General features: G+C 41.5%; 1 protein-coding gene across 7 annotated transcripts in view; it reads right to left on the reverse strand.

The window, feature by feature from the left end:
• The window catches only part of ntng2b (netrin g2b), a 70,258-nt gene extending 58,457 nt beyond the window's left edge, over positions 1 to 11,801 (reverse strand). For all 7 annotated transcript variants that reach the window (XM_063888785.1, XM_063888784.1, XM_063888782.1 and 4 more), the window contains exons 1-2: positions 11,454 to 11,801; positions 9,519 to 10,250 (exon numbers count right to left, since the gene is read on the reverse strand). In XM_063888785.1, coding sequence (XP_063744855.1) covers positions 9,519 to 9,737 — 219 coding nt within the window. In that variant the 5' untranslated portion in view covers positions 9,738 to 10,250; positions 11,454 to 11,801. The remainder of the gene's footprint in view (positions 1 to 9,518; positions 10,251 to 11,453) is intronic.
• Positions 11,802 to 27,110: the final 15,309 nt, after the last annotated feature.

Below are 27,110 nucleotides of genomic sequence, written 5' to 3' on the forward strand. Positions count from 1 at the left end.
CCAATTCTCAAAGATGCTGGATGGAGTATCACTCTAAACAGCAGTTTCTCCAGTATGATGTAAGAGCTAACGTGAAAGCAATACTGCATAATATCGATATGCAGTGCAAGCACAGATCATATGTCACAGCCTCTTTTCAGATGCTCACTTTTATCACGACTTATTGCCAGGAAGCGGCAGACAAGCGCTGCCTTTTGTATAAAGCCATCAGACAGTACCACGGTGGAGGGAGACGAGCAGTCAGTCAAACGCACTCTAGCGGTCTGCTAACAAAAGCAAAAGTTACAATCCTGCGAGGCCGAGAATATAAATCATCTGATTTATGGTGACAACGCGGAGTGGGAAAAGTCCAAACATAAGCAAACGCTGAGCCGGTGCTGAGGGAGGCTGTGCAGAGGATGCTGTAATGCATGGGGAGAAGAAGTAGAAGTAGTGAAGTAAAAATACTTCATTACTGTACTCAACTGAATTTTTTATCAGTACTTTATTCCACTATTTAGTTTTCTGACAACTTTTTACTCTTACTCCTTACATTTTTAACACAAATATCTCAGATTTGTACTTCTTACATTTTCAAAACAGGCTAGTCACTTTCGTTTTAATCTACGTTTGGTAGTGTGATCATTATTATTTATGGTCATTGCTTGCCTATTTCAACCTCATTTCCTACAGAAACCATGTTCGGTCAGTGATTGGACAGGAGTATTTTTTAATAAGAGTATCTGTACTTAAGCGAAAGGATATGTGTAGTTTGCCATCTCTTTGTGAAGAAAACGCTTAAACTGCAGTATCCCTGCACTGAAAACTACGGATAATCTGTGTCCCTCCTCGCTGGAACAACATGGCATTGTCCTCTATCTGATAACCCAATTATCTCCCTCCGATAGAGATCACTGTCTGCGCAAACTCACTTAGGATGATAATCTACAACGCTCATAAACAACTGCAGCCGGAAAAGCTAATAAAGATTAGATGAAGGGTACTTTTACTATGCTTAGTGGAGAGCTGACAGTAATGTAGCATTGGTTCCCTCCATTAGTGCATCCCCCCGACCTTAGTCGAGACACACGTTCACACACACGGGACTGGATTAGTAGGCTGTTGTTCCGGGGATGACCCTTGACCTACAAATCCTATTGAAAATGATCGCGCTGTCACTGTCCCAGATACAACACACACTCTGTACAGGTTAGTGTGTTTGTGACAGAGGAAGTGTATGTTTGTGTGCATGTGGATCTTTGCCCAATCTGCTTCTTTATCTTTATGTTATCTAGCATTGGAATATGCTTTTAGCGGAGTTTAAAACGTGCACAGACATGCTTTATTGTATAACCAGTCTTGTCAACAATAACTTGAACTTATTTTATTTTTAAGTTAAACTGCCTTAATATTATAGTTGTACAGATAAATATGCTGTAATGCAAATGGAAATGAGCCAAACACCAAATCTACCGTAAATAATCTCATTTCTTTTTGAGATGAATGTGTTTTTATGCATGTTCTTTGTTTAATATGAATTAATAAGTGCTGTTCTGAAGTACAGTTACTCAAGGACTGTACTTAAGTACCATTTCGGGGTACTCTGTACTCCTCCACTACATTTTGGTAGTCAATATTTTACTTCTACATTTATTTAACATAAAGAGTTACTTACCAGTTACTTTGCATACTTGAATTATAAAATAATATGAATATAAATCAATTATTATATAAAATAGGATGTATTTATTAATTAGCTCCACCTTTACCAGCTGTGATAAACACATTCATGCATCAATAGTTGGAATCCAGCCATGTAGCATATCATATTATAAAAACAAAGATCAATGCAATATATATTTTTTGCATCTTTTTTTCTCTTGAGGTCAAAAGCTGCTTGTTCATCAGTCTCCTCTGACCTCCCGGAGCCCGTAGGATTATCTACAGCAGAGGTGATACGTATATACAGTAATATACGATAGGCTGGAGACTTTTTAATCCCCCGTGTGAGACTTACGCTCAGGGTTATGTTTAAGCCCTTTGTGTGCCCTGTGTTCCTTATATCACTCTACCCGTCCACTATATATATTTATATATATTTATATATATATATATATATATATATATATATATAATATATGCCATGATGCATCCTCAAACACACTCTCACACAAACACACACGCTTAAATACACACACACAGATCCTGGCCAACTGCTGCGGCAGGTGGCCTGCACCGCTAAGCCCCGCTAGCAATATACTCGCTGGGATCCTGTCTCCACGACGACAACAGCCGCCATGATGCGTCTGCGATTAAAGTGACTTCTTTGTTTTCCCTCGTGGGATAACACTGTGCTTTGAACAGACATTCGAAACTCTTCAATAGAGGAAGTTTGCCTATACTGCTCATTAAGGCTCGGTAATATGTCAATACCAATATTGTATTGATCTGTGCACGATTTGGAATAAAATACCTTATTGTGTTTGTTTTAGACTGATAATGCAATTGTGATTTGATGGATGATATTGGATGGAATAATCATTTTTTAATCGTAATTCTCATTTTCATTGAAAACATATTAAAGGGGCCCTATTATGCTCATTTTCAGGATCATAGAAATATTGCATAACAAAATGCTCCGTTTCCCTTTCCTTGTCTCGTTTAATCGCTTTTATGACCCCCCTCCAAAAAAATATTTTCTGTCAGCTTCTTGCCCTCCTCTTTTTTTCCTCCTCCGCTTATAGAAGTTTCTAAGTTATATTGCCAGCAAGGGGAATAAGGGAAGGGACACACTCAGAGAATACAATTTATTTTGTTTTGGTGAAACATCGAATGAAATGACCCTCCCCATTAAAAGGGCCACAGAGGGGACGGGAGAGGGATATTGCTTTTTCACTTATAACGTTAATCTTTTATTTTGTTGGAGGTTTTTCCATCATACAGGAGATTCTTGTTACCCTGAGTGAAGGTGGGATGTCTGTTTGTGTGGTCTGGAAAAAGTGTACACACATGAGTGTGTGTGTGTGTGTGTGTGTGTGTGTGTGTGTGTATTTTAGGGAGTAACATTGTGTTGAAAAGTGATGGGGACATATGGGGTCAGAATATTTGTACATGCTCTTTAACATAGACTTTAAACAACCTTACAGAGGGGATCAGTTTGAGGTCAGAGGGGATTTTCTTTTTTTTGTTGACTATAATGCACATATTTTTTTGCTGTTTTTACATGAAGTTTTATTTATGTGCAAATAAACCTTTATGGGAGATTTTTTAATTGGTGAGTAAACATGTCCTGGTGACAATTGGCTAGGAAAACCCTTAGCCAATCTCGTACAATGTGTTGGAGCGATAGCCAATAGAAGCACGAGTATAACATAGTGATGTCACTGTTCCAGAAGTTAACAAAGGAGTTTAATGGAGGAGTGGGGGGGAGTGGTTGGGAGAGAAACTCCCTCTGGAGGAAACAAAGGGATTTTTGCCTTTGCAGACCATTTACATGCACACAAACCTATATAACACACTACAGGTTTAAGGTTTACCTTAAACAGGGATTATCATATGGCTTTTAAAAAGCTGGTCTACATGTGTACGTTTGTTTTAGAAGTGTGCACGTGGAATTAAATGTGTGTGTTTGTGTGTGTGTGTGTGTGTGTGTGTGTGTGTGTGTGTGTGTGTGTGTGTGTGTGTGTGTGTGTGTGTGTGTGTGTGTGTGTGTGTGTGTGTGTGTGTGTGTGTGTGTGTGTGCTGCAGGAGGTTGTAAAAAGGACAGAGCATGCTGTGCAGAAGCAGCAGCAGAGTTTGTCGGACCAGGACCAGTTATATTAATATCTTATCTTATAATTCAGGTAACCCTTACAGCAGAGAGAGTGCAGGGAAATAATAAAATATCTAGAGCTGCCTTTTTCTTTTTTGAGTGGCCTGATGAGGTGAATTCAGGTAAAGGCTATTATCCTTTATTGATGTCTGCTATTTAATCTAATCCAATCAGAGAGGAGGAGATGTAGATAAAGACAGGCAGACTGGCTAGAAAAAGGATTTTACTGAAGCTTTGAGAGAAAATGACGTGGGTTGTGCAACAAAAATCTTATTATATAATTGTTGTGTTTCTTAAAGAGTACTCGATTGATTTAGCATGGAACTTCTATTACATTTGTGAACTCATTATCTCTTCGTAAAGGATCAAAATCATGTAGCAGAACCAGTTTATTATTTTAAGCTTCACTATCCTTGTCACAACTCCTACATTACCCACAAAGCAGCTCAACCACCAACAGTTCAATGTTGAGCTGCAGGTGAGTTATGCTAATGTAGCCATAAGCTAATTGCCTCAGAGGTTGAGAAGCAGGCCATAGAACACGAATAATGCTCACTTTTTTCCTCCATACGCCAAATTTGTACACCTTGAAGTCTTCAGTCCGAATCATCACAAACTTCTGGGACATTACGGAAAGGCAACTTCCCACACCTCCTCTTGCAGGAACAAAGGGTTTTAATGCAACTTCTTCACAAATGCATTTGTACTTCTAAGACCTTTAAGTGCAAAATATCTCATCTTTATATGACGAGCTGTTTTCTAGATTTAAAAAGGATATTCTGCTATTTGTTAACCTGGATTTTATCATATCTCTTTGTTATTATAACATTTTACTTCTACTGTGCAGAGTTTCGGGGACAAAAGAAAAAACAGTGTCAAACAGAGTGTAATTGTCTCTCAAAGATTTCCAGTAGGTATTAAATCAACAGAAATCACATGAATGTCTTCAGGCATTTCTAGGGGACGTCTATCTGTCTGTATATTTGAGATGGATGCTGTTAAATAGAAATTTGTTAGAAATCTAAGAGGCTTCTTTACACTTTCCCAAAAACCTCTACAGTGGAGGAAGTTTCACCAAGAATGAATAAAGGACACAAAATGGAAAACAAGCAAATATCCATTTTGACACATGTACAACTGTGTGTAGCTCCTGTAACTTAGCTCTCTCCTCTCAGGCGGTTTGTTAAGTTCACCTCAGGCTGTCTTAAGTCTGTGCGGCCAATCCCTCTTAGTATCACCTCAGCCAGGGATAAATCTCACTTATACCCATCCTCCCGTTCTGCCAACACATCTAAACACTCTCTGATCACTTTCAACTGTGTCCTAATGGGGAAGCAAGCCATGCCATTACATCACTACACCCTCCCCTACCTCCCTCTGTTCGTACAGTCACTCTCTCAGTTCCCTGCTTTAATTATGCCCTGCACTGTCAACCCTGCTCCTGCTGAGCCCCAAATTCCCCTCCGAGGGTCTTTTATTAGGAAACTGGCCTCCTCGGCTGGCTGTAACCCCAGGGAAGTGCATCAGGGAAGGGATTGCTGGATGTGTGTGGCACACATTTTGACGGCCTTGATGACCCACTGCTGGGGAGGGCAGGCAGGCTGACACTGGGCAGGGAGGATGAAGAGTGGCCATAGGCCCAGTCTGGGAAGCACTGATCCAGGCTACCAGCTGCCATCTTCCTCCCCTTCCTGCGCGCTCCTCTTCCGCTGCTGCGCGGCTCCTCTCTCTTCATGTCTATTTTTAGAGCTGGCTGATTTCTACCTTCTAAAACGAGCATATGTGTTGTGGAACAGGAAGGTGTGTGTGTTTTTTTTTGTGTCTTTCTTCGATATACAATTGGCGCAGTGGGCCAATTTGTTCAAAATGTTTCCCACACACACAACCCTGCTGGTCCGCGCTATCACGTCAAAGTACTGTACATTCCCGTACACATGCAACGCATCACATTTGCATTCGGCTGCTCTCTGTTCTTGGGACTCAGGGGAGACGGTTGATTGAAGGTTTCATTTCAAAACCAAAAAGCGAAAATAACAAACAGCACTTCGAGACCTTTTTGAATTCAGCATTTCCTATATCGACACACTGTGTGTACTTTTGTGGGAACTGTGGTGTGATTTTCATCTTTCTGCTTAGCTAAGCTTGGATCTTCCTCACCTCTCCCTCATCATTAGCTATCCCCCTCTGCAACGCACCGCCTCACCCCCTTCACACCTCCTTACTCCATCATCCTCAACTGCAAGCCGGGACTAGTATCATACAGAGAAACTACAAAGACGCCACTGAAGCTCCTAACTCCACGCTAGTTACAGTAGCATCTTTGTCATAGAGCCGGGAGCCCGTCATGTTGAAAGGAGCCAACATGCTGGCCCTTTTGGCTGAGGAGGAAGGATGCTGCATTCCCAGGGAACAAGAGAGAAAATAGTGGGAAAAAACGCATCCCCGTGGAGATGGAGGGACCAAAAACTACTGTACACCTGCAAGCAGGGAACGCTACAGTATGCCTCGACTTCAAAACCCACAAAAAGTGAATAGTTTTTTGGAAACACACTGGAAGAACGGGGGGGAAATATTTTGCATCTTCCGCAGTATGTCTCAAGTCTTATTAAGGATGAGCAGCTCTGCGCATTGGGTGATGCAGTGTTTCTCTGTCTTTTTATTTTTTATTCCAGTGCCCCGACTTTCCCTTGACTTGTGGGATTGCTGAATGAGTGAATGTAAATGTACACCAATTAGAAAAGAAACAGGCTTTCCTGTAAAGCTGCCAAATCCGGGGGCAAGAAGAAGAGGAGATAAAATGCTGCTTTCCTGAAAATAAATGATCTGTATACCAATAACTCTCCACTAATAATCCGTGCGGGTCCAAAGGAAGGCAGTGGAGATGTAGCGGCCTTCATTCACTGCTTAAGTGTCCTCTGTTAGCAGGGGATAAGATATAGTGATTTCAAATGGTGGAAAGACAGTAAGTTCATTCAAGTACTAACTCAAGTACCTTTGTTTTACCTGAGTGTTTCCAATTTTTTTCTGCTACCTTAAACTTCTACTCCGCTACAATTTGGATGCAAATGTTTTACTTTTAACCCCTTTACATTTATTTGACATCATTAGTTACTTGAGACTTTCATATTTTTATCCAAAATAAAATCAGGATAATGAAATCTGATTTACTGTAATGGATAAAGATATTATAAAAAGTCATTAAAGTTAGCGACATATTAAATAGCAGCAAAATCCAAATGATGAAAACATTGCTGGATGATTAATCATATCCGGTGACATAAAATATATATTTTCTTTTGAAATATGGCCATTCAACATGACCAGTACTTTTAGATTTCAGTCATTTCAGTATATATAAGCACGCTTATACTTTTGTACTTTAGTAAAAACATCAATGCAGTATTTATACTTGTAGCAGAGTATTTATAAACTGGTTTCGACTTTTACTTGAATAAAATATCTGAGTACTTCTTCCACCTATGGTAATTACTAACCTAAAATAAAATATTTTGTAGATATATGCTAAAATCTGTATTATTACCTGTCTAAAAAGCTGATTTTTGCTCAATAGGACATTAAATAGCAGAATCATAGTCAAATAATGATCTAGTGACAGTATTAAACCTGCACATCTCTCTCATTATGTAGGAATTTGAGTTTGACACCCCTCCCTTCTTGAGTAAACTTCCATCTCGCAGCTTCTTTACTCTCTTAATCCCCTGCTGGCGCACTAGGGGGCCTGCCGCAATCCCCAGAGCCACGAATGACCTGAGAAGAACCAGAACTTTCCGCTGTATGGACCCCGTCTGAATTAAAAGTGCTGACTAAGATCAGCCTCCTTCCTGTCCCATCTCCCTCCCTCCCATCAGCCCACTCTGGATCCTTGGTATGGAGCTGGCCGACCCTTGTAAGGAAGCCCATTAAGAAACCCATCAATATTTCATCATTGCTCACTCAGAAACATAGTTATAGAAGTTTCCAGGCCAGGGCCATTAGGGGGCAGACGTCAATACGTTATGGCAGCGAGCATCTCTCTTCAACCCCCTTGTCCGTCTCCCTTCTCAAGAGAAAGTCACCGGAGAGGCTCTCTCAAAACGTCAGTGGTTTCCGCTACCTCTACATTAAACAAATCATTAACCATTAGGTATCCAAGAGCACAATATCCCTTCCTGCCGCTGTCAAACGGCAAACACCAGTCAGGGAGAGGAAGGGAGGGTTTGTAAAGCTGATTTAAGGTAACAAAACTCCAGTCACACAGAATACAAACTGCTAATTAACAGCATGACACTGTGTGTATAATGTGAGGCTTTAAACACTCTGCACAAACACTTGTTGTGAGATCTTGAGTCATGGCTGTTGGTCTGACACCTCAAACACGGTCCAACTGGGTGAGTGGATAGTCAGCGATTATCAAGAGGAGAAACTTGCTGTCTCACACACAAACATACACATACACACACACACACACACACACACACACACACACACACACACACACACACACACACACACACACACACACACACACACACACACACAAACCTCAGATATAAAACTGTTCCTCTGGAGAGGCAGGGGGACATTTAACTGCAGTCTTTTTAGGATTACAATGATTTTATAACCCTTGTTTCAAATTATTACACTTACATTATCCGGGATGGGAACAAGCCCGCAGGCTAAAGTGTGTTATATTGCTGTAGCAGACATTTTAACGACTTTTCCTGCAGCTCACCCTTCACTGTCCTTGGAACTAAAAAGGTCCTGCTATATATGCATTTTACCAGAGTTAATGCTCGGTCCTCCAGAAGCCCAAATCAAACCGGATCCCAGGCTGCCAGGTCCATACTAATGTAAACAACACCTCCGCACCTCCTGCCAAGTCATTGCACTTATGTCATCCCTTTTAGCTCCCTATAGCTTTTATAGTGTGAATCCTGCTCTGACTTTTATTAGACCCTTTTTCTGTCGTTACTTTTAACAGCTTTATTGCATAAGCCTGTGTGACCTTGCAAAATGATAGTTATTTTTTACTCTAAAACTCTTATATTTCTAAGGAAGACCAGCCATTGTTTTCTGAAAGTAAACCTCAAATCTGTATTTCTTGAAATTTTAGTTGTTTATAAATATGTTTTTTACTGTAAGATTGTAAATGAAAACCAACCAGTGGTTATCTGAAAGTGTTAAGCCCCTTTATACACTTTCAAATATGTATCTATATCGATTGTATTCATTAATAAAGTTGATACTTGTTGACTTTTTACTATTAGATTTGTAATAAAGACCAATGTCTGTCTGACATTGTGGAGCACATCTTTAGACTTTCAGATATGTATTTCTCTCTTTAAAGATGCAGGCCTAATTTAGAACTCACAAGAGTGCACAACCTTAATTCAGGTGATAGTTTTTGACTTTTTGCTCTGATATTTTAACTCTGAAACCTTTTACACTTTAAAAGTGCTTTTAATTTTAAACTCTTATATTTCTAATGAAGACCAAGCAATGTTTGTCTGGAATTATGGAGCCCCTTTATACACTTTCAAAGATGTGCTTTCGTCATTAATAAAGTTGATATTTTTAACTTTTTACAGTAAGATTGTTGGTGAACAGCAACCAATGTATCTCTGGAAATCTAAAGAAACATTTCTACTATTTACAATCTCTATTTCTCTACACTTCACCGTAATCAAAAAGTTGTTAAATGCAGTAAAAGTCCAGATTTTAAACTCACCAGAGTGCAGAACCTCTCGGGCGGGTTTCCACAAGTTATTCCGGGCGGATCCACTTTGATCCGCATGTGGTCTTTCATGGACGCGGTTTTCGGCTGGCACGCGTACTGCTCCCACACCGAGCCCTCATCCGTGCTCACCAGGGACTTGCACAGTTCGTACTGGCCCAGCGTGGAGGCCAAGCAGTGCAGAAGCAGCAGAAACACGGCCTGGAGGAGCATGGCAGGTCAGGGGGGGAGGGGTGGTGATTGGAGCCGGGTCCGGCGCAGGGTGAGGGGGCCACGGAGCTCAGAGGAGAGGTGACGCGCATGGAGCGGAGATCATAAGGAAATAATGGACATCCCCATCGCCATGCTGCTGAGTGAGAAGCTGGATGTAAATGCACACACCTCGCCTCCACGATTTTTAAATTCCCCTAAATGTCAGGAGGACACTGATTCTGTGACTGAAACTCAGTGTCTCTTCTCAGATATTGACGGTCCCCAAACTGCCGAGGGAGGGACGCTTCCTTGTTTCTGATGGGTGGAGAGACGGATAATGTTACAGAGCTTAATCTTGGCATACACTTTAACCATAGTGTTGCAGGGACGTTGGGTGGGAGTTGTTAACGCGGGTCCATGCCCTCAGGGAGCGGAGTCCTGCGGGGAAACAGTGACGCTGCTCCGGGTGGGTGTTGCTGCGTCTTCAGGTATATCCATTCGAGGTTTTGCACCTGCCGTGCTCCTTTGATTGTCCTGGGGTGAAAATGTGAGAAAAAGTTAGTATGAGGGGTGTAGTTTCATCAATTCAGCACTTCCGGAGTCCTACTGTAAATGCAAGGATATATTGTTCATAGCTCAGCTGGAGATGAAATGTATCATGCATGGCTTTTCTCTTTTGCATGAATAAAAGTTTAATGACATGTCTTTGAAATATACATGCGGATGGGTGGGATGCAATGTCATTTAGTAGGCTAGTATAATTCCTGCTATGTGTGGTATTTAGCTTGGACAGTGAAAGAAAAAACAGATTACAAGAGGGGAACTTTTAAGTGAATGTGTGGCTAAAGTTTGGTTAAACCCACCTATTTACTGCGGTGCATTTGGCATATTAAAAATAAAGATTTGGACAGTAAAAATACACTAAAAACCTCCGTATTTTGAGGATAACCTTGTGCGTAAAAACACGTGCTGCTGCCGGGTGCCGCCTGCGCGTGCCACAGTTGTAATTACTCACACCTCCACAATGCTGGAGATGAACTGTCAGATGTGTTTATTTATAAAGAAATATCAACCTGAAAGAGATACCTCAAAGCCACCAATGTACTTAAAATGTGTGAAGATTTGCAAAAAGGTAGGACAATTATACGTACAACTTTATTTTCTTGGTTCAGCTGCTATTTTGGGGGGAAAATATTGATTTGAGATCCTAGTCAGTATTCTGTGTCACTTAAATCTACAGTTTATGATTAAATAATTAACTGCAAGATAAATAAACTGCACCAGAAGTATCTAATTGTTGCCGAATGTGGCCACTTTATCTAATTCAATACATGACTACATACACATGGTTGACATGTTTTACAGCGAGCCCTCGTTGATAATAAATAATCACAAGCTATCCCAACAACCCAGTGCACTCTCACTTAGTTCAGTTGTCAACTGAAGTCGCCAAAGCTATTTTCCGGCACTGTCAGTGGTGTAGGGGTGTGTCAGACCCTCCAGTAGTGCAGCATCCCCTCAGACTACGCACCTATTGTATAGGCTACCCCACATTAAAGCGTGTTATCCGTGTGAGTAAAAGAGTGTAGGCTACATTGAGATTAAAGTCCCCTCACCACTCCGGTTATCCTGGAGTGGCCCGGATGGATATACCTCAGAGCAGCTCCTCGGTGCACACTTCAGAGAGCTTAATCAAAATGCATCGATGTTTTTTATTATATCAGATAAAGCACTTACTTATAAAATGCATCCGCGAAACAGGTCAGCACTTTGCACTTGCACGTCCTCCCTTCTTTGGGTAAAAAAAAGAGATGCCCCGATGATCCAGTGTTCTGTCCCCGCCGCGGTGCTCACTGTACTCCGGGTTTCCTGCTGCCCCGGCTCGCTGTTTGTTTGCTGGATACTTTTTATCGCACCGTGAAAGGATGCGCCCGGCAAATTGGTGTCCTAGATCTGGGAACGGCTGGGAAAAAGAGGACTGAAATCCAGCGTGAAGGAGTATCAAAAGTATAAAATATTGACTTTGAGGAAAGGCTTGTGCCCGCCCTTCTTCCCCCCCTCTCCTCCTCCTCTTCCCACTTTACAAGCTCGGGTTTACCCGGGATGCTCAAGGGCAGAAAGAGAGGAGAAAAAAAAGGCTTTATGGAAAATATCACCCTCCCTTCTCCTCCTCCTCCTCTCTCTCCCCTCCCTCTTCCTCTCTATCTTTCTATCTCTCTATCTCTCTCACTCTCTCACCCTCTGTTAATGCCCAGGCTAAATCCTTTTACCATCACTCTCAATCACTATCTGAGCTTATATCTGCTCCAGTCCTGCTGCCTGAACCAGGGCAGTGCTACTTCCACTCTCCGCTCTAAACTGTTACCCAGGACCAGTGCACATCCATTGGCTTTAAGCACCAGCGGTTATTGTACTCCAGCTGTGTAAGAAAAACATAAAAAAAGAAAGTACTGTACACAGTGTTTTCTTGGAGGGTGAACTCACAGATGTCCCTGCCCTAAAAATGGCATATCTCTGGCACTCCTTACGGGACCTATCCTCAGTGACCTTATCTTTTGTATTATTTATCTCCTGTAATGCTGCCACTAAAACTGCAACATAACATCATCCATAACATCTTCCAGATATGAACATGTGCTGTGGTTCCTTCACCCTGCAGGACATGTAATATTAATGATCTATAGGGTAAATATACTTACAGTAGTACCTAGGTTAAGGTGCAGTGCTGAAGAAGGGCCTTTAGCGCTCAAACAGAGGATGCCTCGTACAGTAACACACATTAATCTCCCCTCTCCCACACACACACATAGCTGACAATGACCAGATCAGATCCAGCTCTTTGTTGTTGTAGTTGGTTGTTGTTCTCCATTCTTATTCAGTGATGTCTAACCCAGCAGTGCAGCTACAGGGTTATGTGTGTCTTTATGTTCCTTTAAAGGGACACTTCGCTGATTTTACATGTGTAGTTCAGTAGACTCTTCAAAAAGTTTGAAATATGACCCTGGTGTTGCCTACTGGAAATCCATTCATACAAACTGACAGATAATGACATAAAGATTCTGGGAGTGACCCGTTTGTGTCACTTTTTTAAACATGTCCCTTAAGCATTATATAAATATATAATACAAATATAAAAAGTAGTGTGATAGACATGATAACATTATGTACATAAAGTCAGCTGAGATATTACTCAGCTGACTGAGTTATACCTTTGGCAACAAAACTACTTTGTTATGTTTAGAAAAATATCATAGTTTGGGTTTGAATATGTAGGTAAATTAAGTGACGTATGCAAGTTAGGTACACTGCGTAAGTTAGAATAGGTCTAACCTTGGCCTTAACAGCAGTTTCTATGAGGAAAATTGGACATGCTAGTCATCATAATGTCACCCATAGGTTCCTCAACATTTGTTGTGAAGCTTAAATTGATTATGGTGTGGGGGAAAGGGACCCAAGCGCAGAACGAATTGAAAAGGCAGGTATGGTGTTTAAACTAAAAGCGGGCTTTATTTAAACTAAAGCTGATAACAAATAGGAAAAACAACAAACTACTAACCAGGGGACACGAGGTACGGAGCAAAAGACGGACAGGGACAGGAACACCACTAAACCTCAATGAGACTGGGTAGGGAACAATGACGACAACCGGACAAGAGACAAAAGGGGAACCAAAAGTACTGTTGAATAGTCTGTTTAGCTTAAAAAGGTTCCTAACGGAGCGAAATGACCGGAAGTACTTCATTGGCCGCCATGATAAGGATTCAGACAGGAAGTGAACTAAACATGACACAAGAGGGGAAAACATTTCAAAATAAAACAGGAAACAACTAACACAAAACAAGGATCATGACAAAATTGGGTGGCTCAGGCAGTTGCCATCATGGCAATGAGGACACCACCTTAATTTAAAAGCTGTCTAAGAGGTGGATGGTTAGCGCAGACAGCTAGCAGCACCGTCTGTATGCGTCATTATAATTCAATAGTGAGTAATATATAAAAATCACAACCCATATTCTTTACTCAAAAGTAAACATGGGGGCGTATGGGGATATTAAAGCAGACTTAAGTGGCCATTCAAGCCATTGCAGTTTTGGCACTCATATGGCTTCATTCCTCTTCATTGGAGGTTGCAGTAAGGTCATAAGTAGACCTTTCTATGTTCACAGGGTGGGGGGGAACCGCTGTGGTAGTTAGTGAATACTTCAACAGTTATCAGACCCCCTTTTATATAGCGGCTGTTCTGCAAATCAGGGAGTTACCTGTTCAATCCCACCCTCTGCCAATGACATGTCAAAATGTCCTTGGGCAAAATCCTCACCCCCAGCAATGCTCCCATAGATATGTCTACAGTATTGAAGTGTATGTAAGTCGGTTTATATAAAAGTGTCATCACCAAAAACCATATAATGCAATGTAATGGCAACTCAAATATAATGACAAAAAGTTCATATGAACAACCTCATATTCTTCCCAGGACCTGCTGCAACCTCCTTGAGGACCCCAAAGTTCCCGCTCACTTTGGAAACTATTGAAGGACCACTGTAGTACTGCCAATGCAGGATGTGCTTTATCGGATCATAGTGACCTAGGCAGTGATGGAAAGTAACTAAATACATTTACTCAAGTACTGTACTTGATGAAACTGATTAAATAAGATGTACTATTATGGATGGAGATACCTGGCTGTAGAACAACTAATTAAATTTATCTTATAATTTAAAAGCTGCAAAATAAAAATGCTAAACTCATGAATGCATCACTAATTACCATCCAGTGATATAATATACAATATATTTTCCAGAAATGGCAACTTCGGTTTCAGATTTGGTACATAAGTACATTCAGTTTGAAATATTGTTGTACTTACTTAACTAACATTGTGAATGCAGGACTTCTTCCACCGCAAAACCAAGATGCTGGTGAAGGACATTTGGGTTTACATAATCTACACTTTTCCTCACATTTGAGGGCAACAGAAACCAAAAGACGAGTGCAGCAGAGAGAAAAGAGATGTATGATTGAATGGAAATTATGAACCTCTGAATGCTGGCAGCACACCCAGGAGAGGATCAATAGTTTGTCCTTGCGGGGCCTTCACTCTCTTTTTCACATCTTTTGAGAGGAGCCAGTTTGTACCGCTGGATGTTTTTAGGGGACCCCCTCTCCACTGCTCTGTGAACAGGGCAAGACTCAAAGACAAATTCCCCCCTGCGGGATCAGTAGAGCAGCACAAATATGGCCCTTGCTGCTATAACAGGCTCTTGATTCTGAATAACACCAGCCTTTAATCGACATTGCACCAACGCAAAACGAAAAGAGAGGTCTGCTGGATTTGTCAAACAACCTGAGTCACCAACTATATGGCATTTGTTAAAGGTAGAGAAAAACTTCAAACTTTTTTTTCTTTATCTAACTTACTGGGTGTGAGTGATTATCCCTTGTAGTCATTTTCAGGTGTATATCAGTATGTAGTGTCTCTATTGTACTCCTCCCTCCCTGACTCACTGGACCCCCTGCAGTTTGCCTACAGAGCAAACAGGTCCACGGATGATGCCATCTCCCTCACCCTCCACACTGCCCTCTCCCACCTGGACCAGAGGAACACTTATGTGAGAATGCTGTTCATTGACTACAGTTCAGCATTCAACACCATTGTGCCCTCCAAGCTCATCATTAAGCTCAGGGACCTTGGGCTCAACAGCGCCCTCTGTGACTGGATCATGAGCTTCCTGACGGGCAGATCCCAGGCAGTGCGGATGGGGAACATCACATCCTCCACCTTGACCCTCAACACCGGAGCCCCTCAGGGTTGTGTGCTCAGCCCTCTCCTCTACTCCCTGTTCACGCACGACTGCGTGGCCACACACAGCTCCAACACCATCATCAAGTTTGCTGACGACACGACCGTCATCGGCCTGATCACAGACGGTGACGAGACGGCGTACAGAGAGGAGGTCAGAGCCCTGACATCTTGGTGCCAGGACAACAACCTCCATCTCAACGTCAGCAAAACAAAGGAGCTGATTGTGGACTACAGGAAGAGGCAGAGAGAGGCACACACACCCATCACCATCGACGGGACTCCTGTGGAGAGAGTCAGCAGCTTCAGGTTCCTCGGGGTTAACATCAGTGAGGACCTGACATGGACACATCACACCAGGGTCATATCCAAGACGGCTCGACAGCGGCTCTTCTTCCTCCGCAGGCTGCGGAAGTTCAACATGGACTCCAGGATACTCTGCAACTTCTACAGGTGCACCATCGAGAGTATCCTGACTGGCTGCATCACCGCCTGGTATGGCAGTTGCACCGCTCTCAACTGTAAGACTCTACAGAGGGAGGTGAAAACTGCTCAGCACATCACCAGGACGGAGCTGCCATCCATGGAGGACCTCTACACCCAGCGGTGTAGGAAGAAGGCCGGTAGGATATTAAAGGACCCCCATCACCATCATCTGCCATATACATCTGCTATACATAATATATGCATCTGTCCATACCTCCTCATTCAACAGTGTAAAGTATTTAAATACTTTCAATGTATTCCACATATGTATATATTTCACATCCTCAAATCTTTATTGTTAATATTGTAAATATTCTTCTCTCTTTTTGCACTACTTTATTTATCTTTTGCACCATGTATGTTGAGTTGTTGGAGGAGCACGCGACATAAGATTTTCATTGCCAACATATACGCTGTATCTGCTGTGCATATAACAAATAAAACCTTGAAACCTTGAAACCTTGAAACCTATTGGGACATGTCTCCATGCTTTAATGTTCAAAAAGCTCTTTATTTTTCTCATACTTTCCTGTGCTGCAGCAGCTCTTTTCACCCTCTGAAACCAGAGCCCGCTCTGCTCTGATTGGTTAGCTGGCCGGCTCTGTTGTCATTGTTCAACCGTTTGATTTCCGCTCATTAGCATATCACATACAATGTGTTAGAGCGCTAGCTAATAGAAGCGCGATAGTTATATAGTGATGTCAAAATTACGGAAGTAAACAAAGGAGTCCAATGGAGGTTTTTCAGGCAGGGGGGAATGTGTGTGACATATACTCCCTCTGGAGGGCACACAGAGATTTTAGCCTTTGAAGACCATTTACATGCACAGAAAACTGTATATCACACTACAGGAAAGGAAAGACCCCCCTAAAACACAATAGGGACCTTTTAAAGCAGGTTAATCGTTAATGCTCCTCTGATGCTCAGAGTGGGGGTCTTGCTTAAAACATGACTTAGCATGAATAAGCTCAAAACCTTTATTTCACAAATGGATTACATGAAGCTGATTGCAGAGTGCAGCCTCCCCTGTGCTCTGAACTAAAATCATGCTTGCATTTACGCCCTTTCTACATCTATATATACATTTTACACTTTACTGAATTCACTTGAATGTGCATCAATAACCTGATAGAAATGTCAACCCTCAACATGATGAATGAGTGATATTGTATTTTGGAATTCAATTATGTCTAACTAAATAAGAGCATCAATAACAATAGAACAGGCTGTCCTGGCTAATAGGCCTGTACACACTACACCGTGTAGCACAACAGGACTTGTCTGTATTCATTTCCTGCGGAAATGTAACTGACCATGCTGTGTTCAAAGCAAAATCAGGCATCATTCGTTTGAAGGCGGACCAAATTGTTCACCGGCTGCATGAGAGTGTTATGTAATTTCTGGGATTTATTGACAGTTTATATAGAAATCTGTTCTGTGAATCATCCGACTCCCTGTGGTGCGCTCGATAAATCTGAAAAGTTGTGTCAAACGCTGTGTCAGTAAGTGGCAAAAATCAGATGACAAGACTCACGTTTTTTCTTTTTTTGTCACTCTCCATCTTTTTCTATACTCTCCATCTCCTACACTCTCCCAGTTTTTGTGTTTTGGCAGAAGATAGAACTGTCAGAGTAGCCTGTTTGGCAGACCTTGATGAAAAATATACCCTTCATCGTGGCAGCCTGCAGAGTTTGGACACGGTTCAGGACAAGCAAAATCTCTCTCTTTCTCTCTTTTTGACGAAAGGATGACGCAGAAGTCAACTTGTGCGGGAGTCACGCTACCACATAAATCAGTTTGGAACTTTGGGAAGATTCCCCAGAAATAATTTATCTATCCATCATGAAATGCTTTGACCAGATGGCCAGGCTCACACACACATACACACACTGTACAGTATAAGCATTCTGTTTGCACACACAGGCTGATGTCTTTAGAACTCCACCTTGAGCATCTTTAGCTTTTTTAAATTGGTAAATAATGATCATAATAAAATGTAAAAAGTCAAACCTATTTTCGTTTCTAGGTGTATGAGCTGCTTGGTTTATTCAACATTCCTCTAAATATAAAAATGTTGCAAACAAATGCACGCGTCTACTATTTCCTTGACAAGACACCAATATTTATATTATGAGTTACAGAGGACATATTCTGCTCATTTCAGGTTCATATTATTATCTTGCCTCTCCTGGGACATGTCTCCATGCTTTAATGTTCAAAAAGCTCTTATTTTTCTCATACTGCCTGAGCTGCAGCACCTCTTTTCCCCCTCTGTCTGAAACCAGAGCCCAGTCTGCTCTGATTGGTTAGCTGGCTCTTGTGATTTGTCAACCGCTTAAAGATGTCCCGCCCCATTAGCCTATCAAGTATAATGTGTAGGAGCTCTAGACAATAGGAACTTGACTGTTCCATAGTGATGTCATTATGTTACGGAAGTAAGCAATGGCTTTGAAAGCACTGTTTGTGTTAAGTTGTATTGTGGGTAATATAGGCACCAGATAATGACATATTATTTATATTAATAAAGTATTCTGCTGCATTAATTTTTATCCTTTTTTCTATAAACAACTGTCCATCTGGAGTCCGATAATGTTATAGTATTGCAATTAGCGTAGCACACTTTTAAGATAAATCAATCTCTAGTTTGGTTTCCTCAACCACGCCTTCATTTCCTTGGAGATTCAGTTGAGTAAATTAGGATCTCTTTTTAGCTTGAGTTCATTTGTTGAAGGAACAATCAAACTGTGTCTGTGTGTGTGTGTGTGTGTGTGTGTGTGTGTGTGTGTGTGTGTGTGTGTGTGTGTGTGTGTGTGTGTGTGTGTGTGTGTGTGTGTGTGTGTGTGTTCCTATATTTGCAGGTCTTTACATGTATTTCTATAAAAGTTCAGTGTGTTTTAATTTCCAACAATTCATTTTCCTCCCCAGAAGCCCTTCTGTGTGCCTCCCAGACTTCAGAACACCTGTCACTGTAAACATATGATGTTCTTTATACAACCAGATGGGTCCTCCAGAATGAATAGACACACACACACACACACACACACACACACACACACACACACACACACACACACACACACACACACACACACACACACACACACACACACACACACACACACACACACACACACACACACACACATACACTAATCACGGTCTCCATAGCAACTCCTAGTTAGTGGTCCTACCTTGGGAGTGATGCTCTTTTCACCAACATTAGGTGTTTGCCCACCAGGGAAACCAGAAATAACCTTGGAGTGAACCTGAAACAAGCACACACACACACACACACACACACACACACACACACACACACACACACACACACACACACACACACACACCCCCCACACACACACACTTCACTTCATCGACGAATATCCAACCATTTCTATCCAGTCAAGCCCGTCAGCAGTTTTTCTTCTGTATATATATACTGTATATATATATATATATATGAAGTATAAAGTATATACACTGCCTGGCCAAAAAAAGGTCACACACTGTAATATTCGTTGGACTGCCTTTAGCTTTGATTATTGCACGCATTCGCTGTGGCATCGTTTCCACAAGTTTCTGCAATGTCACAACATTTATTTCTGTCTTGCATACATTTTTCGCCACAATCTTGTATAATGACCATTTTCGCAAAGTCTTCTCCAGCACATCCCAAAGATTGTCAATCGGGTTCAGGTCTGGACTCTGTGGTGGCCAATCCATGTGTAAAAATGATGTCTCATGCTCCCTGAACAACTCCTTCACAATTTGAGCCCGATGGATCCTGGCATTAAGGAAGAAAAAATCGATTGATGTGACCTTTTTTTTGGCCAGGCAGTGTATATATATATATATATATAGGAGCTTGGCAAGCTCTCAATACACACATACATCGATCAGTCATAACATTATGACCACCTGCTTAATATTGTGTAGGTCCCCCTTTTGCGGCCAAAACAGCCCCTACTGTTTGGTCTGCAATGTTTAGGTAGGTGGTATGTAGTAACCTCCTCATGAATGGCAGGACCCATGGTTTCCCAGCAGAATATTGCCCAGAGCCTCACACTGCCTCCACCAGCTTCTTCCCAAGGTTCAAGGCTTTATTGTCCTGTGCTCAGCCGCTACATTGCAGGTATGGCAATGAAAAGCTGAAGTACCGAGCTCCTTCAAGAATGCAACATACAACAATATATTTAAAACATAAAACCAATGAAAATAGTGAAAGAAATAACAGAATTGAAATAAAAACAGTGCAAAAGGAGTCTATATACATGTAAATAGAATATGATATATAAGTAGATACTTTGCAAGATAACAACAGATGAATGCCTATGGAGGCACTTTCCTGTGGAATGAAACTGTCCCTGAGTCTGGTGGTTTTGGTCCTGATGCTGTGGTACCGCCTGCCAGACGGCAGCAGACAGAACAGTTTGTTGCTGGGGTGATGGGGGTCTTTTATAATCCTGTGGGCTTTCTTCCTGAGCCGCTGGGAGTAGAGGTCCTCCATGGATGGCAGCTCCGTCCTGGTGATGTGCTGGGCAGTTTTCACCACCCTCTGCCCTCTCACCCTCTCCAATAATTCTTCCTGGTGCCATGTCTTCCCCAGGTAAGCGGCATACGCACCCGGCCATCCACATGATGTAAAAGAAAACCTGATCCATCAGACCAAGGCCACCTTCTCACATGGCCCCGTGGTCCAGTTCTGATGCTCACGCGCTCATTGTAGGCACTTTTGGGGGTGGACAGGGGTCAGCATGAGCACCCTGACCGCTCTGCGGCTACACAGCCCCATACGCAACAAGCTGCGATGCTCTGTGTGTTCTGACAGCTTCTGACAGAACCAGCATTAACTGCATTATCAGCAGTTTGAGCTACAGCAGCTCTTCACACGGACCAGCCTTTGCTCCCCACATGTGTCAATGATCCTTGGCCTCCCATGACCCTTTTGCCAGTTCACCAGTTCTTCACCCCCCCCCCCCCTCCCCCCACAACAGCCGCAGTTTTGGAGATGCTCTGACCCAGTCGTCTAGCCATCACAATTTGGCCCAAGTCAAAGTCGCTCACATCCTTACGCTTTCCCATTTTTCCTGCTTCCAACACATCAACTTTGAGGAGAAAGAGTTCACTTGAAGTGACATTTTAGTATGGTGACATTTTCAATTTCTACCAGACGGCGGAGTAGATAGAACTAGTTAGTTGTAGCCACGGCAAAGTTGAATTTTCTTATCACTTGACTCTGAGGGGAATTTCTTTTTCTAAAACACACTAGATAAAATGTCAATGCCCTGGCAGTGGCAAATAGCTTTGATTTTACATTTGATTAATGTTAATGTTTAAGTTGAGATTTACAACAAGTATTTTAACTGCTACTATGTAAAGCACCTTGTTTGTGTTTGCTGCATTACAGTAAAGGTTTATCATTTTATGAGTTTACCCGACTTTATCCAACAGTTCTTACCAACTTCGTCTTTATATCCACATTACTGATGATTATCCAAAGTCTCATTGCACCAACAGTCAACCCTACATTTTCGTTACATTCAATACATTTTGTCAATAATATTAGGATATTTGATTTCCAAAACACTATGCAGTGGTTAGAGACTCAGAAGAAGAGCTCTTTAACGAGCAGGAGTAACACCTGAGGGCTCATCCCTCTACATCACATAGCAGTCGCTCTATAAGGAGGGATGACAAGCCGTCGACTCTGAGATTTAGCAGCATCTGAGGAGGGCCCAGTTGGTGTCCTGTCCCACACTGAGCCAGCTGCAGAAACACTAATCTACCAGGTGTGTGTGTGTGTGTGTGTGTGTGTGTGTGTGTGTGTGTGTGTGTGTGTGTGTGTGTGTGTGTGTGTGTGTGTGTGTGTGTGTGTGTGTGTGTGTGTGTGTGTGTGTGTGCGTGTGTGCAGGTGGTGTACAGTATGTGTGTTTTTATGTGTGTCCTTTTTATTTCTGCTTGTCGGCAGCGGCATGACTGAACCTGCTCAGTGTCCCCGTGTGATCCAGTGATCGATGCAAACCTCTGGAGGTGCCTTTCACCTGCACACACACACACACACACACACACACACACACACACACACACACACACACACACACACACACACACACACACACACACACACACACACACACACACACACATACACACACACACACACACACACACTCACCCTGAACAGTGTCTGTCGCCACTGAAGGTTACGGTAACAAACCTGGCCTCTCGCTCGCACTCTTACTCAATGGAGTGATCAATAAGTCGTTCACTTCCCTATTTCTCCTCACTCACTCATTCATCGGGTCACCAACTTTTAAATTGCATTAACTATTGACATTTGTTCATTCATTTATTATGTTAAAATTGTTATATTTTATTTTTGATAAAGTCATTAATTAATGATTTTGTTTATTTATTTACTATTTTTTATGATGATTCATTTACTTGATTATGTAAAGTTTATTCATTAATTATTGGTATTATTTATTTTGTATTATTATTATTTGTTGTATTTAGTATTTAATGCATTTTATAATTACCTCTGTCAATGACCTAAAATGGGATTTCACACAAGAAAGGGTTAAAGAAATCCTGATTTAACACTTTCAACTTTTATTGACTCCTTCCTTTTTTACCATGGAGTCCATTGATTTATCTTAACAGTCATTACATCAACATTAAATAAAGTGCTTTTGCTCCAACATTAGTTTCTATTCAACATTTGTAATATTAAATCTCAAAAGTGCATGTAACCAAAGACATTATGTGCCACTTATATGCCATTTCAGATTTATAACTCGGGCTTAGCAGCTAATTAAAGTGTAGAGGAGGAAAGATTTACCGTCTATTCTCCAGAATGGTCTGCTAACAGTCGCTCAGCCTACTCACGCCATTATATCCTTCAATAAACGAGCCATGGAGGACAGAATAAGATTCATCCTGCCGCTCTCGGGGCAAACAGGGCACAGTCTCTTCTTTAGACTGTTGACATTGGGGGGAATAAATCCAACAGGATCAATAGCAGCTTTTCGTCTCATTGATTCGCCTTCGTCCCACCCTGAGGTTATTCCTTCACGCTGACCCCTCCCCGGCACCTGTGGATGCCGTTCCTTCATCCATCTACATATACAGCCAATCCATTTGACAGGCTGGGGGCGGGGGTGTGGTTCAATAAGAGCAGAGGTCTTATGATGTTGTGCTTTAATATGACTTAGTCAAAAGGGACTGTTGAAGTTTATTTACCTGGTATATCTTTAATGCATGTTATGGAACATAGTGACATAACATCTGCACTTCTATTGGCTAGCGCTCTAACACATTGAATGTGATAGGCTATGGTGCAATACATATATAAGCGGTTGTCATATCATAACAGAGCGGGCTAGCTAACCAATCAGAGCAGGCTGGGCTCTGGTTTCAGACAGAGGGTGAATAGAGGTGCTGCAGCACAGGCAGTATGAGAAACATAAAGAGCTTTCTGAACAATAAAACAGGGAGACATGTCCCAGTAGTGGCACAAATGCTGATATTAACCTGAAAATGAGCATGATAGGGCCCCTTTAAGTGTTTGTAAGAAAATAGTCAACAAACAGGGGTTATCCATTGTTAAAATGTCAAACATTTTGGTGACCTTACCTCCCTCTTTAGACTTTGTGTCTTCATGTGTTTATTTTGCTGACCACTGTGGTTTTTTCTTTGGAGGATGGTCAGAAACCGGTTTCATACACCCAATTTCAGACGTTGCAGGGTGATGCAGTACATGACAAGCTTTATCTGGTCCATTACAAGTATTTTTAAAGACCTGGAATATAGTTGCAGTATACTGTAGTGTAGTTGGGATATTCTTGACATGAGTAAATGCTAATATTTTTGTCAGTTCAGACGATGAGTTTTTCTGATTGAAAGCCAGTAAGCTCTGAACAGGAAGACGGCCGCGCTGACCTTTCACTACAGCGGTGTTTTGTTTCCATCGCTCCATCAGCGGTGGTCTTTGTTTATTTCTGTCCTTCCTCGGGGGTAAATGAGACCCCGCTCTGACAGAGAGGTTTCTGGCTAATGACGCTTGTGTCTTTGGAAGCTCTACATCCAACAGGTCAGGGGTCAAGTCCGGCAATACGAGGGAAATGGATATGAAATTGGAGAAATCTATTTATATTGTTATCTTTCTGTGTGTGTGTGTGTGTGTGTGTGTGTGTGTGTGTGTGTGTGTGTGTGTGTGTGTGTGTTTGCACATTATGTCATAGTTTCCAAGCACATTGTTATCATCATGAGTGCACAAAACAACACTTCATACTAGAAACAGAACAAATGTTAACACAACTCAAAATATGACATACAGTATATGTATCCCTAAGGAATGTACAAGTTTTGTTCATAAGTTTTAATATTTTACACAAACTCCAAACAATATACATGAAATGAAGTAAGAACTTTCTTTTTGAACATATTTAAATTAAATGAGTTTAATGCCAGAGATAACAGGTCACCATCAGCAGCTAAAACCCTCTTCACTGCAATTCATCATTAATATCTTTCTTTACACTTATACGCTACAGCATATACACATTTGATATATTGCTATTTGTGATATGTTGAAGTAGTGTGTGCACATTTTTACTCTAATCCTTAAGTTTATTTAAATATTCACATTCAGATTTTTACTTAAGCTCTCTCGATTATATAAATACTTTAATACATTACTTTTATTGCATATTTTTACTTACATTTTGACCTTTATGTTACTACTTTGTTACATTTATTTAAAAATACTCTATTGCACTGCCTTTCTGATTTAGATTAATGCAAGCCAAGTAGGTCCTAATTGGTAATAATTCATGTATTTTTAAAATGTCGTACTTTTTAGTAATAAATAAAATACTGAGTAAAAAATACTGACACAACAAAAAGTAATGCCCGGTTCGACTTCCCCTTTGTTTTTAAACACAGATTGTTAAATTGGACGCCTCTAAACATCAGGGCAGTGTTTGTCATCCCAGTGAACATCAGCAGCGGCTCACCATGCAGGACCGGTCTCTGCCAATCACCATGGGACCAGCACAGACGCTGCTGTGTTCAGTGTGGCTTCAGTACAGACGGAGGCTGCAGGATTAAAAAGCTCTTCTGCTGCTGCCACTCTCTGATATCTCCCTTATTAGAGCCAGACAAAGAGCATTGATTCTCATGCAATTATTTTTTCTGCTCCACCACAATTGGATGATTCCCTTCATGGCTTTTAGGTCCGTCTGACGGGGTCACGGCCCGTCAGACTGTGTGTTCTCCTTCTCCTCCTCCTCCTCCTCCTCCTCCTCCTCCTCCTCCTCCTCCCAAACCTCTTCACTATCTTATATTATTTATCCAAATTAGTTTTGATCCTTTTTGCTATCTGCTGTAAATACAGTTAACTGCGCTAACGCTTTATTTATTTTCCATTCATAGTTTTTTCTTTTTCAAAGTTTCGTTTTTTTCATTACCTATGGACATTTCTATGAGCTATAAAAGATGTTGTGCACTGCAGTGCCGACAATGCAGCTATTAACAGTAAATACATATTTATTTGAGTGTCTCATTTGTTATTATAACATTGTTGCATTTTTTTACTAGATGCAATAAAATCAGCAACAATATACTATATATTTTTTCCTGCTATCTTGTTATCTGCATATGTCTTTGAAAAGCCCATATCAAATAGTCTAAAGATTTAAAGGCATATGCAAAAAAAACAATACTACAGCATAATTGTTGCAGATGAAGATCTGAAGTCCCATGTTCCTCCAACAATGCAGCATACAATAAACTTAACATACATAGTGCAATAAACAAAACACAGCATGAAGGCGAGCGGCAAGGGGGCAGAGGTGGTGGGAGATATGAAGACTTTCTGCCCTCTCAGGGTGGGAATGGAACAGTTAGTGGGTGGAGGTCTGACCCTGAGATTAGCCCCCCCCCCCCCCCCCTGTGAGTGATCCCAGGACTGCAGCAGAGGCTCCTTACACACACATTAATGTAAACACGATCAATATGTTTGTTGTGAGACCTACACAACTAAGAGGAGAGAATGAAAGCACAGAACCATTAGCTGAAATCTCAGCCCATTCCCTCTGAGTTTCCATATAATCCATCACCTCTACATGTCCTTTTCCTATTCAACATATTGCTGTATTGTTTACTTTGAGTGTCTAAATTGTTTAATGTAAACTCTTTAGAGTGTTTGCCTAGCTCCCAAGCACCAACCATATACAGCTGGATGATAAAGACATGCAAAGTCAGCTCATCATTAACGGCTACTAGATGCTTGTCTGATGAAAGTCTGGAGACTTTAGTTAAAGAAGAAAAACTCTTAAGCAGTTTGAGAGAGTTTGTTGAGGGAAACAAAGCTCAGTCATGCAATGTAAAAGAAGCCCTTTGTAGTCGTCTGTTCTGGTTTGTGTGCATGTAAATGGTCTGCAGAGTCTAAATCCCTGTATTCCCCCCAGAGGGAGTTTCTCTCCCACACAGCTTTTTGGGAAGTGACATCGCGCTGCTATCATCTATGGACTCCTTTGTTTACATCTGTAACATAGTGACATCACTACGTTAGACTCACGCTTCTATTTGCTAGTGCTCCAACACATTGTACTTGGTAGTCTAAGGGGCTGGACATCTGGAGTGGTTGACCAATCACAACAGAGTCGGCCAGCTAACCAATCAGAGCAGACTGGGCTCTGGTTTCAGACAGAGGGTGAAAAGAGGTGCTGCAGCACAGACAGTATGAGAAAAATAAAGAGCTTTCTGAACATTAAATCATGGAGACATGTCCCAGTAGAGACACTACATATAAAAATCAACCTGAAGATGTGCATTATATGTCCTCTTTAAGTTAATCAGTACATCACCAGAACACATAGTGTACATTTGTTGAGCAAATACTAAACACATGTTGAATTTTAATGCAGCTCTATACGTTCAAATTCATGTAAACACGATCAATTTTTTTGTTGTCAGACCTGCACAGCTTAAAGGAGTGAATGAAAGTCAAATCTTACGCTATTCTTTCTGAGTTTCTATTTAATCCATCACTTTTCAATGTCCTCTTAAAAATACCACTATATTGTGTCATTTGGAAGTATACA

The sequence above is a fragment of the Eleginops maclovinus genome, chromosome 8, assembly GCF_036324505.1.
Source record: "Eleginops maclovinus isolate JMC-PN-2008 ecotype Puerto Natales chromosome 8, JC_Emac_rtc_rv5, whole genome shotgun sequence".
NCBI lineage: Eukaryota > Metazoa > Chordata > Actinopteri > Perciformes > Eleginopidae > Eleginops > Eleginops maclovinus.